The 14398-nt window shown below is 43.7% G+C and overlaps 3 protein-coding genes across 3 annotated transcripts; all 3 read left to right on the top strand.

Annotated features, from left to right (window-relative positions):
* Positions 1 to 5235: 5235 nt before the first annotated feature.
* HETIRDRAFT_17999 (uncharacterized protein) lies at positions 5236 to 5577 on the top strand (the record flags this gene model as incomplete). Its single annotated transcript, XM_009546306.1, has 1 exon — positions 5236 to 5577. A coding segment is annotated over one exon (342 nt), but the record flags the coding sequence as incomplete, so codon positions are not given.
* A 2367-nt stretch (positions 5578 to 7944) lies between these two features.
* Positions 7945 to 8706, top strand: HETIRDRAFT_450355 (uncharacterized protein; the record flags this gene model as incomplete). The annotated part of the gene is made up of 3 exons (XM_009546571.1): positions 7945 to 8247; positions 8299 to 8436; positions 8482 to 8706. The coding sequence occupies 3 exons, from the start codon at positions 7945 to 7947 to the stop codon at positions 8704 to 8706; spliced, it is 666 nt and encodes a 221-aa protein (XP_009544866.1).
* A 27-nt stretch (positions 8707 to 8733) lies between these two features.
* On the top strand, positions 8734 to 10314 carry HETIRDRAFT_450354 (uncharacterized protein; the record flags this gene model as incomplete). Its single annotated transcript, XM_009546570.1, has 2 exons — positions 8734 to 8989; positions 10001 to 10314. The coding sequence occupies 2 exons, from the start codon at positions 8734 to 8736 to the stop codon at positions 10312 to 10314; spliced, it is 570 nt and encodes a 189-aa protein (XP_009544865.1).
* Between the last annotated feature and the right edge of the window lie 4084 nt (positions 10315 to 14398).

Genomic DNA, 14398 nt, shown 5'->3' with positions numbered 1-14398 from the left:
ACCTAACAATGACTATTATCCTGCTATATATCTCTCTGGCTTATTTATCCCAGTGAAAAGAAATTATGATATCCATGACCATGAATTATTTGCCGTCATTAAAGCTCTGGAACACTGGAATCATTATCAAAGGCACACAATATCCCTTTGAGATCTGGACAGATCACAAAAACCTGGAACATTTCCAAACAGCTTGTGATCTTTCCTTACAATATGCATATTGGAGCCTATATTTGACCAGATTCAACTTTACATTGACCTATACAGCTGGGTCTATAAATCACTCTGATGCTCTATCTAGGCATCTAAATCTTAGTAAGGGGGTAGAATCTGACAATAAATCACAGGTATGACTCCCAGCCAAACTTTTTAACAATTTCAGCCAAAATTTTGTAGATTCAAGCCCAAGTATACATGTTAAGGCAATATAAATGGTATTATTGGACCTTCTTTCCCTTATTCAACACTCTTGGTCAAAACACAACATCTTAGCCAATATAGCCTTCACTAAATTTCTTAGAGATAGCATCTGGAAAAACACCCCCTTGTATTAGCTCCAGATTATATCTAATAGTGTCTAAAAGTATCTAAAAGTGTTCATAGTATCTAAAAGTGTCTAATTTCCTAATTGGGAGCAACATACTGTGAGCATTGTATTGGTTTCTAATTTCATGATATTAGCACTAATTCCATACTAAGAAGTCTTTAATTATTAGTAGGAAATAGTAAGTACTACTGCTCTATCAGTGAGAAGGTAAAAATGTGGCACATTTTATACTGTTTCAGCATATTACTCTCCTTCATATATGCCTATACCATTATCTTGTAGCTCTTTTGCTGACTTTCCAGCTGCTTTTATAAGGGATATAGAAAGAGAGAAATGTGCATTGATGCCCCCAGCCACTTTGTTGGCAGCTTGGCAGCTGCCACAAGAGGCTATGAAGGCCTAGGTATCTTGGCCTTGCACACAAGATCATTAAAGTTGTCATTATTAGCCAATGCCTGCTACTGGTCATTATAGGACACAACATGTGGGTTGGACTTAGGGATATGCTATATGCAGCCTTATAGACCTTATCTATTAGTATAGTGGCTAATACTGTCTTGTGCAGCACACAATCATCATCACTATTGATATTACAATTTTTAGCACTATTTATATTGTTTATTGCCTTGTTATACAGAAGATGCTCAAACTTGGTGTTTTCCTCTAGCTATTAGGCTGTGGAAAAGACAGTCATATTGGTATGTGGTGCCAGAATAATATATTTGCCTACCATATAGGAAATATATGCATTAAGCATATTAAGATCACCTCCAACAATCTTGTGCTTATTTATGTATAGGCATGCCATACATATACACTTGTCCCCACCCTCTACCTCACTAGTGGCTATTTGGAAAACCCCTCTCTCTTATTGGATCTTGATTATTCATAATCATGTTTCAATCAAATTTGCAAATTAAGGTAGCATTGTCTATACTAGTAGAGTCCCATTGAATATTACACTCAGTCATAGTTTTACACATTCTCAGTCCAAATTGTATAAGTGCCATAATTTATTTTTATCCTATATAAAGTGTATTATTGATTTTCCATTGGTTTATTATCTTCTTAGCTGGTGTTTAAACTAAATCCTAAAAGACCTGACTTTTTAGGTATTTATTGACCTATTTATTTATAAGATAGAGGAAAGATAAATGTTAAATAAAATCAGAGATGTTGAGGTTGCCTATATTATGTCTACTTATTTAGATTACCAAGTTTATATCTTAGACCTTGTGGCTTAGTGGCTTAGAGCATCTGTCCCAGGTGCTTGCATACATGAGGTTGTTGGTTCAACCCTGGCAAAAGGCAAGTTTGTTATAAGGTATATTCTGTGTTTAGGTATTGAACTAGTGCTCTAATAGACATGACTCTATAAGAAGGCTATGAAAACACTGATGCTTGATTTATTATGATTTTTCCAAAATTTCAGGTTATAATCCATCCTAATAATTCCTAATTTAGGAAAATTATGTCTAATTAGAACAGGTTTAGAGGGGGGTTAAGCTAAAAATGTCTAATCCTAATCGTTCTTAATTATGCATAAATAGAACTAATTAGAGCTTAATACAAGGGAGTGGTTTTCTAGATATAGTCATTATTGAGAGAGATGACTTAGAGAATACCTATGGATACATATACGGTATTCTCACGCCCTATTTCCTAAAATAGTATAAAAGGCCCATAAAATAGGCTGACGGTCTTCAGTCAATTTTCTTTAGTTATACTGCAGTCTTCCTATTGCAGCCCTCGCTATACACTCTTGGCTCCTGTGCTACATGTACAGTTGAGACCATCGTTCCACACATCCTCCACGAGTGACCTATGGAAGAACCTCCTACTCTTGAGGTTACCGAACGAGCAGTTTGTAACACTAGAATAGACTCTTCTGCCCCTACCTTGCTTGCACTAGCTTGCTGCCACACCCTCTCTCACAACCTTACTCAGTGAAGACTATAGACCCCCATTGAGGAAGTGTTACTGCATACACCCTGGAGCAAGACCTAGGCCAAGAATACCCTCCTGGCACTAGATGTATAAATAACCAACTCCGTTACAACAATCGCCCTATCCGGCACGAGGGAATTTATTGGATCTACGAAGACAACAATAGGATCGCCTCTCCAAATTACGATAACTACTTATACTGAAACGGGTGTTATTACTTCACATTTGACAATGGAACAGAAGAGGAAAACCTTTGGAACAAAACAGAGAACCGTTGGGAATTAGTGCCCCAATACAGGGAACCGGCACTGGTAATCCCCGAAGACTCGGAGCAAGAGGAACCACCCTCACAATCAGACTCCAACTCATCACCAGACCAAACACTGATCAATACCCAAAATGAACTACTCACCAACATGTCGGGACAAGCTTTGACTTCTATAAACATCCCTCCCACAATAGTACAACCCAGGAGAGGAAAGGTCAAACTCCCAGACAATTATACAGGCGACCACATTGAATCCCAGAAATTCATGCTCCAATGCCTCCTTCTTTTTGCAGCAGAGTCCGACCAATACAAGACTGACCAGGACAAAATATCCCTTGTGCTTTCATGTATGAGATACAGCACAGCAGGCGCCTGGGTGGAGAACTTCCTCCTAAAATTGGTGGGAGCAGACCCTCCCACTGATCTAGGCACCTAGGCAAACTTTTTAGCAAAGTTCAAACTACAATTCAGGGAGACGGGCAAAACCAATAAGGCGCAAAGCACACTCATGGCCTTCTCCCAAGGATGAATGACAGTTTACAAATACTCAAATCAATTCATCCTTATTGCCACCGACGCCAATATCTTTGATAAGGAGCAAGTCCCTTACTTCCAACGCGGGTTAGACCCACATGTCATGGATAAAATATATGACAAGGAAGTACAGCCAAAGGACACCATTCAGGACTAGATCAATACAGCCTGCAAAATAGATGGACAGCTCAGAGCCAGAACGGCTCAAAAGGCCATCTTTGCCAGCTTCACCTCTTTTCGAAGTGACTATCTAAATCGCTTTCACGCCCAGCCTGCTTTCCACTATGACTCCACAAATGCCCCTCGCAAAATGAATAACTAGGTCGTTGACATGGATATCGACACTACAAGGAAGTGAAATGCTGACAGTCAAAAGAGGAAGTTTGATAGCAAGCGACCCAAATTTTATAACTGCGGACGCTTAGGACACTATAGCACTGACTGCCGATCCCCACGTAGAGGTGTTCAACCAACTTGAGGAAACTCGAAGAGACACATGGGTATGGTAGGGAGAGGAAACCACGTGGTTGATTTGGAAGGAGAAGACAACACACCCGCTGTGGGAAACCTTGCGGGAATATATCGAAGAATGGAGGCATGGGATGCTCATCGCAATGACCAGCGGTGTTGTGGTGAGGAATGGATTCACTCCTAGATACAATTGGGGTTTCCTGTTTTTCCGGATGTACCTAGTGATCGTTTGATTGCTGCTCTAGATGATACCCTCTGGTGTTGGCACGTTACACAAATGTTGGCCACAGTTATAGGCAACGATGAGAATATCCTGAGCTATTTAGCAAATTTCTGAAGTGGTGCCGGACCACTAACAAAGACAATACTCCGTAAATGTTGAGAATAATGAGGAGAGGCTTAAGAACTTTGTGATTCAAGTTGCTGAGGTGCTACACAGATTGAAGGCGAGCTACTAGTTCGTCTAGTATCCCTACAAGTCTTTCAGCTTATCTCCAACTGATATCACTCAAAGAACTTATTGACTGGCACTGACTGACTGAGTAAAAGTAAGAGGGAGAGATGGTCTCTGTCTGAAGCAGGACAATCAGCCTCCTTATATACTATTTCAAGTGGGAATCTCCTTCCTAGTATATACAGGCTGAGTAGAGTCATTGTGAGTCACAAAGAATGCTGTAGAAATAAAAAGAATAGGGAGGAAATCAGAGGAACAGAAAGGAAAGTAAAAGAAAGGCTCAGAATATGGTAGAATGTTCCTTCAGCTTTCTTCAGAACTGCTCAGAACCTTCCCCTCCTTTCAGCTTGGAATGGCCTAAACCTTGCCCCTTTCCTAAACATTCTCCATCCTTCCACTAAAGTTCCTCTCTATTCTACCAGATTCCACTGCTTTCTTTCCATTCCTTATTGTCTTGCCATGGTCTAGCCCTTTCTGAAATAGACCCTAGGCTCTGGAATCTGTCCCAAAAACGAATTATAAGTATGAAAAGGGATAGGAAATCAAGTTTAAGTGGTAAAATACTCGAAAAATATGTAGAAAATCGGAATTAAATGTCCTTTCCCTTCTAGGTCGTTTCCCTTCTCTTCCTTTTAGTCAGATATTCTGCCCTCCATTCTACCATCACTATTTGATGCCTAACAATGTGCGAGCGCGACAGTGGGTACCACAACCTGGTCCTTCGATGGAACGTCTGTACCCTACCTCATCTGGACGACCCCCGACAAACCATCAGCGATGTGTCATATCGCCTGACAGACGACGAGAGGACAGAAATGTCAGTCATTCTGCTCGAATCGGAGCCGTGCTCGAAGAACTAGGGGAGGACGAAGCAAGAGAAATAATTCTGGGACACACAAAGCGTTTTTCCTAACCTCTCCCTCACCAGCGAAGGAGAGAAGTCAAGGAAGACCCGAGTTTGACACAGGTGAATGTATTTACGTTGGAGCAATGAATGATCACATCATTACCCCCATACGCCTGAACGTAAAGATATCGAATCAGGATCAAAACGCTAGAGCAAAAGCCACCATTGACTCAGCATGTGAAGGAATCATAGTGAATGAGACCTGGGTCAAGAAACACCAATTCCCCACATATTCACTTAATAATCCCATCCGCGTCCAAAACGTCGATGACACTATCAACAAAGCAGGTCTTATCTGGTCTGCTCTGGATGTGAACCTCAAAATTCGGGACATTCATGGGCAAACGCATACCGAGCACGTCCAAATGTTTATCTCCAATCTAGGAAAAGATGATCTTATCCTCGGAACAGATTGGCTAAAATACCACAATCCTTCCATTGAGTGGAGGCAACATGAAGTACACTTTGATCAATGTCCCCAAAAATTCCAACAACCACATGGGTTTATTAAGGTAAGGGAAGAACTGCAAAACAATAGGCGGTTAATGAACGTGGAACTATGGCATAATCCACAGATCAGCAAGCACGAAAAACAGCGCCTAGAACACCCCCGAAGAATATCAAAGGATGTTGGACTCCGCAACCACAGTGGGATGTTTGGTGTCCAATTACGAGCCTACCTCAAACAAAAATAGCTCTTATGTGACATAAAGAAATACGCAGAAGAGAAATGATGCGCTCAAACAAAATTCAAGCCATCTCTTTCACTAAACGGAGGAGAACCTGACCTCCTAGATAAGACCTCAGGAACACCAGCCACAGGGGAACTAGTTATTTGGAAACTGGCCCCTGAACCATCAGGATTTGCTAGCTTCAACCAGGACTTGGAAGACGAAATCGTCGTCACCAATCTAAAAGAAAGAGTGCCCAAGGCGCATCACGAATTTTTGGACATCTTCAGTAAACGAAAGTCACAGCAACTCCTGGAACATATGTACTAGAACCATGCTATTGATCTGAAACCCACTTTCAAACCTCAAGTACCCAAAATTTACGCCTTAAGCCTAGAAAAACATGACAAACTTGGATAATTCATCAAGGAACATCTCACTAGGGGGACCATCCATTGATCTACTTCGCAAACCGCAGCCCTATTTTTCTTCATAAGGAAGAAAGATGGAAAACTGCACCCAGTACAGAACTATTGCCATCTAAATTTGCACACTGTCCCGAATGTCTGCCCCCTGCTACTAATCCAAGAACTGCTGGATGTAATAAAAGGGGCCATCATTTTTAGCAAACTGGACGTAAAATAGGAATACAACAATATACGCATCAAGAAGGGAGACGAATGGAAAGCAGTCTTCATCACTCCGCTGGGTTCTTATAAACCAACAATGATGTTTTTTGGCCTGACCAACTTGCCGGCCACCTTCCAGCCATGATGAACATGATCTTTAGAGAACTCATCACAGCTCGGAAAATAACCATGTATATGGATGACATCCTCATTTTCTCAAAATCTATGGCGGAACACATCCACGTCCTGAACCAAGTCTTCCAAATTCTACATGACAATGACCTCTATCTGAAGCCAGAGAAATGCGAGTTCTACAAGGAGAAACTCCATTATTTAGGGTATACAATCTCGAAGGACCATGTCGCCATGGAAGACTCAAAAGTAGACATGATCAAGGATTGGCCAGTCCTATGCACAGTCCGAGACATTTGTTCTATTTTGGGTCTAGGGAACTTCTATAGGCGTTTCATTGACAAGTTCTCATTTATCGCATGCCCATTACACGACCTCACAAAGAAAGACAAAAAATGGAACTGGACTCCAAAATGCCAAGAGGCCTTTGAACAGTTAAAGAAGGCTTTCATTAGCCAGCCTGTTCTAAACTACCTGGATCCCATGTGCCCATATAGACTAGTAATAGATGCATCGTTGATTGCTTATGGTGCCACCCTCTTACAGGAAGGAAAAGACGGTGATTGGCACCCGGTAGCATTCCTTTCTGGATCATTCTTGCCAGTGGAACGAAACTATGACGTCCATGACCGAGAACTCTTAGCCATCATAAAAGCTCTGGAACACTGGAATCATTACCTCGAAGGCACACGACATCCCTTTGAGATCTGGACGGACCATAAAAACCTGGAATATTTCCAAACAGCGCAAGATCTGTCACAAAGACACACCCGCTAGAGCCTTTATTTGAGCAGATTCAACTTCATACTCAGCTATAAAGCAGGGTCAATAAATCACTCCGATGCTCTGTCCAGGCGTCCAGATCTAAGTAAGGGGGTAGAATCTGACAACAAGGCTCAAATTTTACTCCCAGCCAAACTTTTTAATGATTCCGACGACACCCTGGTAGAATTACCTCCAATAAGGCACATAAAGTCCACGGAAATGACATCATCAGACCTTATCTCTCTCATCTGGCACTCAAAATTAGAGCACAATAGCCTAACAAAGGTCGCCCTCACCAAACTCCTATGAGTGGGCCCACAAGGAATAAGAGGATTATTAGGATATTGGACGCACAAAGACGGAATCACTAGGCGAAATAGATACATATGTGTCCCAAAAGACGATGTCATCCAAAGACTTATAGTCAAAATGCATCACGACGCCCCTGTGGTAGGACACCCAGGTAAGGCCAAAACCCTAGAAATGGTCCAATGACATTATTGGTGGCAAAATATGACCAAGTTCATCCATGAATATGTGGATGGATGTGCTGTCTATCAATCCACAAAGAATCTGACACACAGGACCCATCTACCCATCCACCCTTTGGAAACCACTAATGTCCCATGGTGATTCATCTCAACCCAAAAGTAAAATTTTTGATTCAATCAACGTGGTAGTGGACCAAGGACTGTCCAAAGGCATAGTCATCACCCCATGCAAGAAAACAATCACGGCAGAAGAAATGCCCGTGCTTTTCCAGAATAACGTTTTCAATCGACATGGGCTGCCAACCAAAATAGTGTCCGATCGGGGTCCTCAATTTATGGCCAAGTTCACCTGGGAACTCTGGAAATGGCTAGCAATCACCGCCGCTCTCAGCATGGTGTACCATCCCCAAACCGATGGAGAAATGGAATGGGTAAATTAGGAGATTAAACAATTTCTGAGAACGTTCTGCAACTACCATCAGGACAATTGGGTAGACCTTTTGCTGTTTGCCGAGTTTTCACATAACACGTGGAAACACTCAGCCACTGGAAAATCCCCCTTTGAAGTACTGTACAGCTTCAATCCCCCTTATTTGGCCGACATAGCATTAGAGACAAAGGTACCCACGGTAGCTGAATGCATTAAGGTGATCACAGAAGTCTAGGAAGAAGCCGCAGCCAGCTTACAAATGGCTAGCAATTACGCCAAGGACTGGGATTTTAACAGGAAACTCCCCCATTGGGAGGAAGGAAACCAAGTGTGGTTAGAAGGAACCCACATCTGGACCATGTACCCCAAATTCAAGCTCGCCCCTAGGAGGTACAGTCCCTTCAAAATATTGGCAAAAATAGAAGAACTGGCATACAAACTTCAAATCCCTCCGCATTAGAAAATTCGCCCTGTGTTCCATGCCACCATGCTCACTCCGTACAAAGAAACGGAAGCACACGGAAAAAACTTTGCAAGACCATTGCCGGAGGTGTTAAATGATGAAGAGCATTACGAGGTGGAAGAAATTGTGGACTCAAAGAAGCAAGGATGGGGAACCAAGTACTTGGTCAAATGGATGGGATATCCTGAAGCAGATGACACCTGGGAACCCTACACTCTCCTAAAAGGGATGGCGGAAGAAGCCATGAAGAAGCTCCATGACCGATACCCCAATAAACCCCGTCCGGGATCAGCCTAGAGGACAGAAAGAGAGTATAAAGGGAGAAGACAAGGCATCCCCAAGGAAGAACACCTCCCCTCTCCCACATCGACCACATCTAAATGCTCCTCCACAATGACCACGATGTCTCATCTCCATCCAGAAACTCCTCTCCCAATGTTGTCCTTATGGTTGCCAATCCAGACACTGGACGAGTTGAAAGAGGAACAAGCCCTCATTGACCAGAACCCACCATCGCCATCCTCACCCCAAATCTCAACAATTTCTTGGATGATGATGCCAAAGATTATGCCTAGTTCAAGGAAAGGGAAAGAACCCAGCGACTATTGACAAAGGGGAATCCCCGAGATGCACCATGGGATGAAGGCCCTAATGACGGAAACTTGCAAAGCCCTAGTGGACCATCAGTTGGAATTCCACCTTCTACTGGAGTCCCGCCAGATGCTAGAACTGCAAGTTCCTCGGGACTACGAGCAAGAGCTGGAGCTCAATCTATAAGCCATGGAGCAGTTGACCCAGTACCAGTTCTACCAGGAACTGCACAACCATCAGTATCGGCTAGTAGACAGGTTCCCAGCTCCGTGGGAGGACCTGCCGATTGTACAGATCCTCACTCCGGAGAATTGGAGTGACATGTGGGCAACCCAGAAACGAGAATAGCAATGTACCTTGACAACTGGCTAGTGCCAGTCTACAAATCAGAATGCTCGCCCTGCAAACCAACCCCGACACAGCCTCTTGGTACGAGGACAATGACGGATGACCATGAGCCCTCCTCATCTACCCCAACAAATTCTCCCAGTATTATCAACCGAGAGCTCCTTCCAGCTCTTCTTTTCTCCAGGGAATTGGGAAATCTTCAGCTGACCCAAACTGATCCTTTCCGCATTGTCACTTGGAACATACCACATCCCGGAGAATGTTCCGTGCCTATATCAAATCCAAAAAGGACTCCATGTACGGTCGTCGAAGGCCCTTCACCGAGACAATGAGAGGTTCATACAACGCCTAGCCATCCCGTGGCCTCTTCCTCTCACCGGGTACGAAACATTCCCATATCCCAGGGGGGTACCAACGAGGAGGAACCGCCTATCTATCGAAGGAACGAAGGAAGAAGGGGTCGAGGAACCCAAGCAACCCTCCAACATGGAACAACTGTTGGCCGGAGTGTTCGACACCGGCCTGGAACGCCTCCTGCTGGTACTCGATTTTGTGCGGACGAGGGACAGGATAACCGGAGTAGCCGCAGAGCTTGCCACACTGATTTGGAGGCTCGAAAAAATTGCTCTTGGACTAGGTCTGAGCTCAACGCCTGGGATGCTTTAGACGACCCTGGCAATTATGATGATGCCAATCCCTACTACCGGCCCGATGAAGGAGGCGATGGATATCAGGGACCCTTTGATTATTAACAGGCGCTCACAGGGAAAGAAAGGGGGTAAGGAAGTGGAGGAACTCCTTACCCATGGGCATCTGACATTAGGGTCCAAAATGACCTAAAACTAGTTTGTCCGCAATGATGTAAAACTGGATTCATCCCTCAAGACGTTAAACTGTATGCCCTTATCCGAAAGAGACGTTTAACTACCCCATGTCTGGAATGATGTCAAAACTACCAGACCTGCATATCTTAAAACTGTGAAAAGACAAGAAGGCAGGGGAAGTATCTGACTACCACCCCGTTTCTAGAGATGGTAGAACCAGGGCACATAGCGGGCATATTCCTCGATGCAGTGTATGCGCGGGAGAACTTTCACATCCTCGCTGTCAAGGAGAAATCTGACAGATGCATTGAGCATCCCATTTAGATCCTCAGTTTTACAGGGTTTTTTCTGCATTAGGGAACCCTTACCCGTCATGCGTGCTATCGTGTATTAATGTGTCGACAAGCTTGCTCCTTGTCTTGGTACAACAAAGGAGTCTCCTACATAATCGGTTGCAAGTCCAAGAACATTATGATGCATAACTCATTAAGTGAACCCTCACAGTCAAGGTCTGACTGGTGTCTGGACGTCCCACTTTGGATCTCCAGTTTTACAGGATCATTTCCATATTAGGGGATCCTAACTTGCTGATGCATGAGATAGTAAAGGCCAGGTCACCTCTACTAAACGTGCTTGCCTCACAAGGCAATGCAAGGCCAAAATCACATCCGGAACAATGTAAAACTACCAAAGGCTTGGTCCAAAATGACTATAAACTACTAGGGTCCGCAATGACATTAAACTAGTCACTGTCCAAAACAACACAAAACTATCAATGACCCATGGAGCATGGTTGTATTCTGGTGAAGCGCGGGTTTTTGGGAGGACCCACATTACAGAACCCTGCCTATAAGTGGTCGAGCACTTCGACGTTCACTCGCTTTTCAATAAAAAAACATTGGGTCATCTTGGTTCAAATCCAAGCAAGGGGTCTGGGGACGTTGAAAAGCACGCATCTCTTCACGGTGCACCCAGTCTAGTCCTGGAGTCGAAGTACAAGAAATTCCGCTCCAAGACCTAGTCAGGAGGCAACTAGGACACATGCCTCGAGTCAGAAATCTAGTCAAAAAGGCTAGATTACATGACTCCCAAGCGTCCGAAGTGGTGTTAAACTACCGTTCCTTTTGTTCTAGGAACCATCTTGGAGCTGGAATTATTGCTCCAGCTCCAATACGTCCGAAACGACATAAAACTACTGTCCATTTCCACACAGGGATCATAGGATGTCATTTTAAGTCGCGAAATGGCATCACATCCGCGACAATGTAAAACTAATTGCTCCTTACCGCATAGGAGTTGGGATTGGTGGCCGCCGCCAGTCCACCGGTCCGAAATGATGGTAAACTACTTCCCCTCTTGGCTCTAAGAGTCATATGGTGCTGTTTGTACCACAAGACAGCAGCATACCATCCGGGATGACATTAAACTAAGCATTGTTTTGCTGCAATATTTGCAGCAGAACACATCCGCAATGACGGTAAACTATTTGTTCCTTTTAGCATGGGGATCATTGGTGCTATCTGTATCTAGAGGATGCAGACAACACCTATGTCTGAAATGATACTAAACTACTATCCCTTTTGGTATAAGGATTGTGTATTGGGTCCTTGAATTGCAAAGGCCGGTACATCCACAACAATGGTAAACTATGGAGTGTCTGCAACAATGTTAAACTAGTGCCCCGCTGTACATCGTGGTTGTTATTGATGTCCATATCCCTCATGGACACCAATACATCTGTGATGATGTTAAACTAGTGCCCCTTGTTACATTAAGGGTTGTGATTGGCAAACCTGGGTCCCAATGGTCTGCAATGACCCTAAATTACGGATCATCTGGAATGACGTTTAAACTACCATTGTGGATATATCTCGCGACCCAACAAATACATCAGCTGTGGTCTTAATGTCTATTCGTGCATGCAAATGGGCAGACTTGGAGAAGGAGTCAGACTCCTCCTTTTCTCCCTGCTACACCCTTCCAGTCTAATTTTCTTCACATCCTTGCCTTAAACCCAACACTTTTAGTAAAAAACAAACTCTGGATGCCATGAACTGCCTCACCGGAGATGAGCCCACCATATGGGGGCGATACTGCTTGGGATTTGGCTAGAACCTCACTGGAGATGAGCTCACCATATGGGAGCAATACTGCTTGGGATGCCAGGAAGATAGCCTAGAGAAGTAGGCCTAAGCCTTCGTAAAGCAATCAACATACTTATCCGTGGGCGTCTCGGAGCATCAAGAGGAAACAACAAATCACAAGGATAGACGACTATCCTGGAAACACTGAGGTTTGGCCCTTGGAGAAGGAAGAAGAAGACAATGATGACATAAATCAGAACCCACATGCTAGAGTTTCTACTCATCCACACACCACTTGCATTCATATGCCTATCTTGATACTGTTCCAGGGAGGCTGGAGTAAGACCGCGATGGGGTTACACGTGGCAAAATAATCCTCACAGGTGAAGAAAGAATATCCTACAGGGTAGAGCTTGGAACCCTCACGCACGGACAAACAAACAGCTCAACGGAGATGGAAAACTCCTAGAGGATCAGATGCATAAGTCAGTCTTCCTTCCAGAAAATGGGGTCATTCCCGGGAGTCGCACCCGGTCGATAATAGTTGGGCCAAGAAAGCAAATCATATATGGAGTGGCGATGACGTGCAAAGCATGGTCCTACCAGGCAAATAGGATGTAGAAAGGGGATATTGTTATGATCACGACTTATCAGACCTTAACAGTGGTCTATTCCGATACGATCATCACAAATATTAAGCAGCCTCATCCTGAGGCATACATCAAGGTACAGGCAATAACCTTGGTCATCCACTCCAACGGATCACCAATCGTTGGTCGAGCATCATGGGCCTGTTGTAGCGGGCATCCTTTCCTGCCTTATAAACTACTCACACACAGGGCATGGAGCTCCTAGTCTTTCCTGGCCGGAAGGAGACAAATGGAGAAGTAACAAGAGTAGTTGTTATTAAGAGAGATGACTTAGAGAATACCTATGGATACATATACAGTATTCTCATGCCCTATTTCCTAAATTAGTATAAAAGGCCCATAGAAAAGGCTGACGGTTTTCAGTCTATTCTCTTTCATTATACTGCAGTCTTCCTACTGCAGCCCTTGCTATACACTCTTGGTTCCTGTGTTACATGTATAGTTGAGACCATTGTTCCACACATCCTCCACAAGTGACCTAGGGAAGAACCTCCTACTCTTGAGGTTACCAAACGAGCAGTTTGTAACAGCAACTGCCATGGTGCTGTAGCAACTCACTAACTTCTTAGCTTAACAACCAGGGAATGAGCATAATGATGTTTCTCAATGATTGGCTAATACAAGTCAATAAATCAGGTAACTTGCCCTGGATACACACTCCAACATTGCTGCATGGGAAGAATAAGGAGAAGAATGACCCTGTACCCTCCTCATCCACCTAGACAAATTCACTCTATATGTTAACTATGGACTCTTACTAGCACTCCTTCTTCTAGGGAAACTTAGACTTGTCACACCACAATAAGCTGACCCTTTTCATATTATCACCTAGCCCCCTTAGTCAAAAGCTAGAATCTTTATGTCATAAAGTCAACCTGCCCAACCACTTTATACCATTACCTAAACTCCTCTGAGGGAACACACAAGCCCTATAAGAGGCAGGAGCCCCTAATTGTAGAGCTTAAACTATAGCCTACAATATTTAGAATACTGATAACAAGGAACTGCCCATCTATCAAAGAAACAAGGGTTGTCAAAATCAAGAAACCCAGACCCCCTACTATCATGCAACACTGATTAGCAGGACTCTATGATAACAAAATGGGGCAGCTACTCCTACTCCTTAACTTCATACAAATGAGGGCCCAAATCCTCAAAGCAATCAATGAACTCAGCATACTAACTTGGAGAC

This window comes from Heterobasidion irregulare, assembly GCF_000320585.1.
Source record: "Heterobasidion irregulare TC 32-1 unplaced genomic scaffold scaffold_04, whole genome shotgun sequence".
Classification (NCBI taxonomy): domain Eukaryota; kingdom Fungi; phylum Basidiomycota; class Agaricomycetes; order Russulales; family Bondarzewiaceae; genus Heterobasidion; species Heterobasidion irregulare.
Note: the sequence above shows the minus strand (reverse complement) of the source record. Positions and strands in the feature narration are given on the sequence as shown.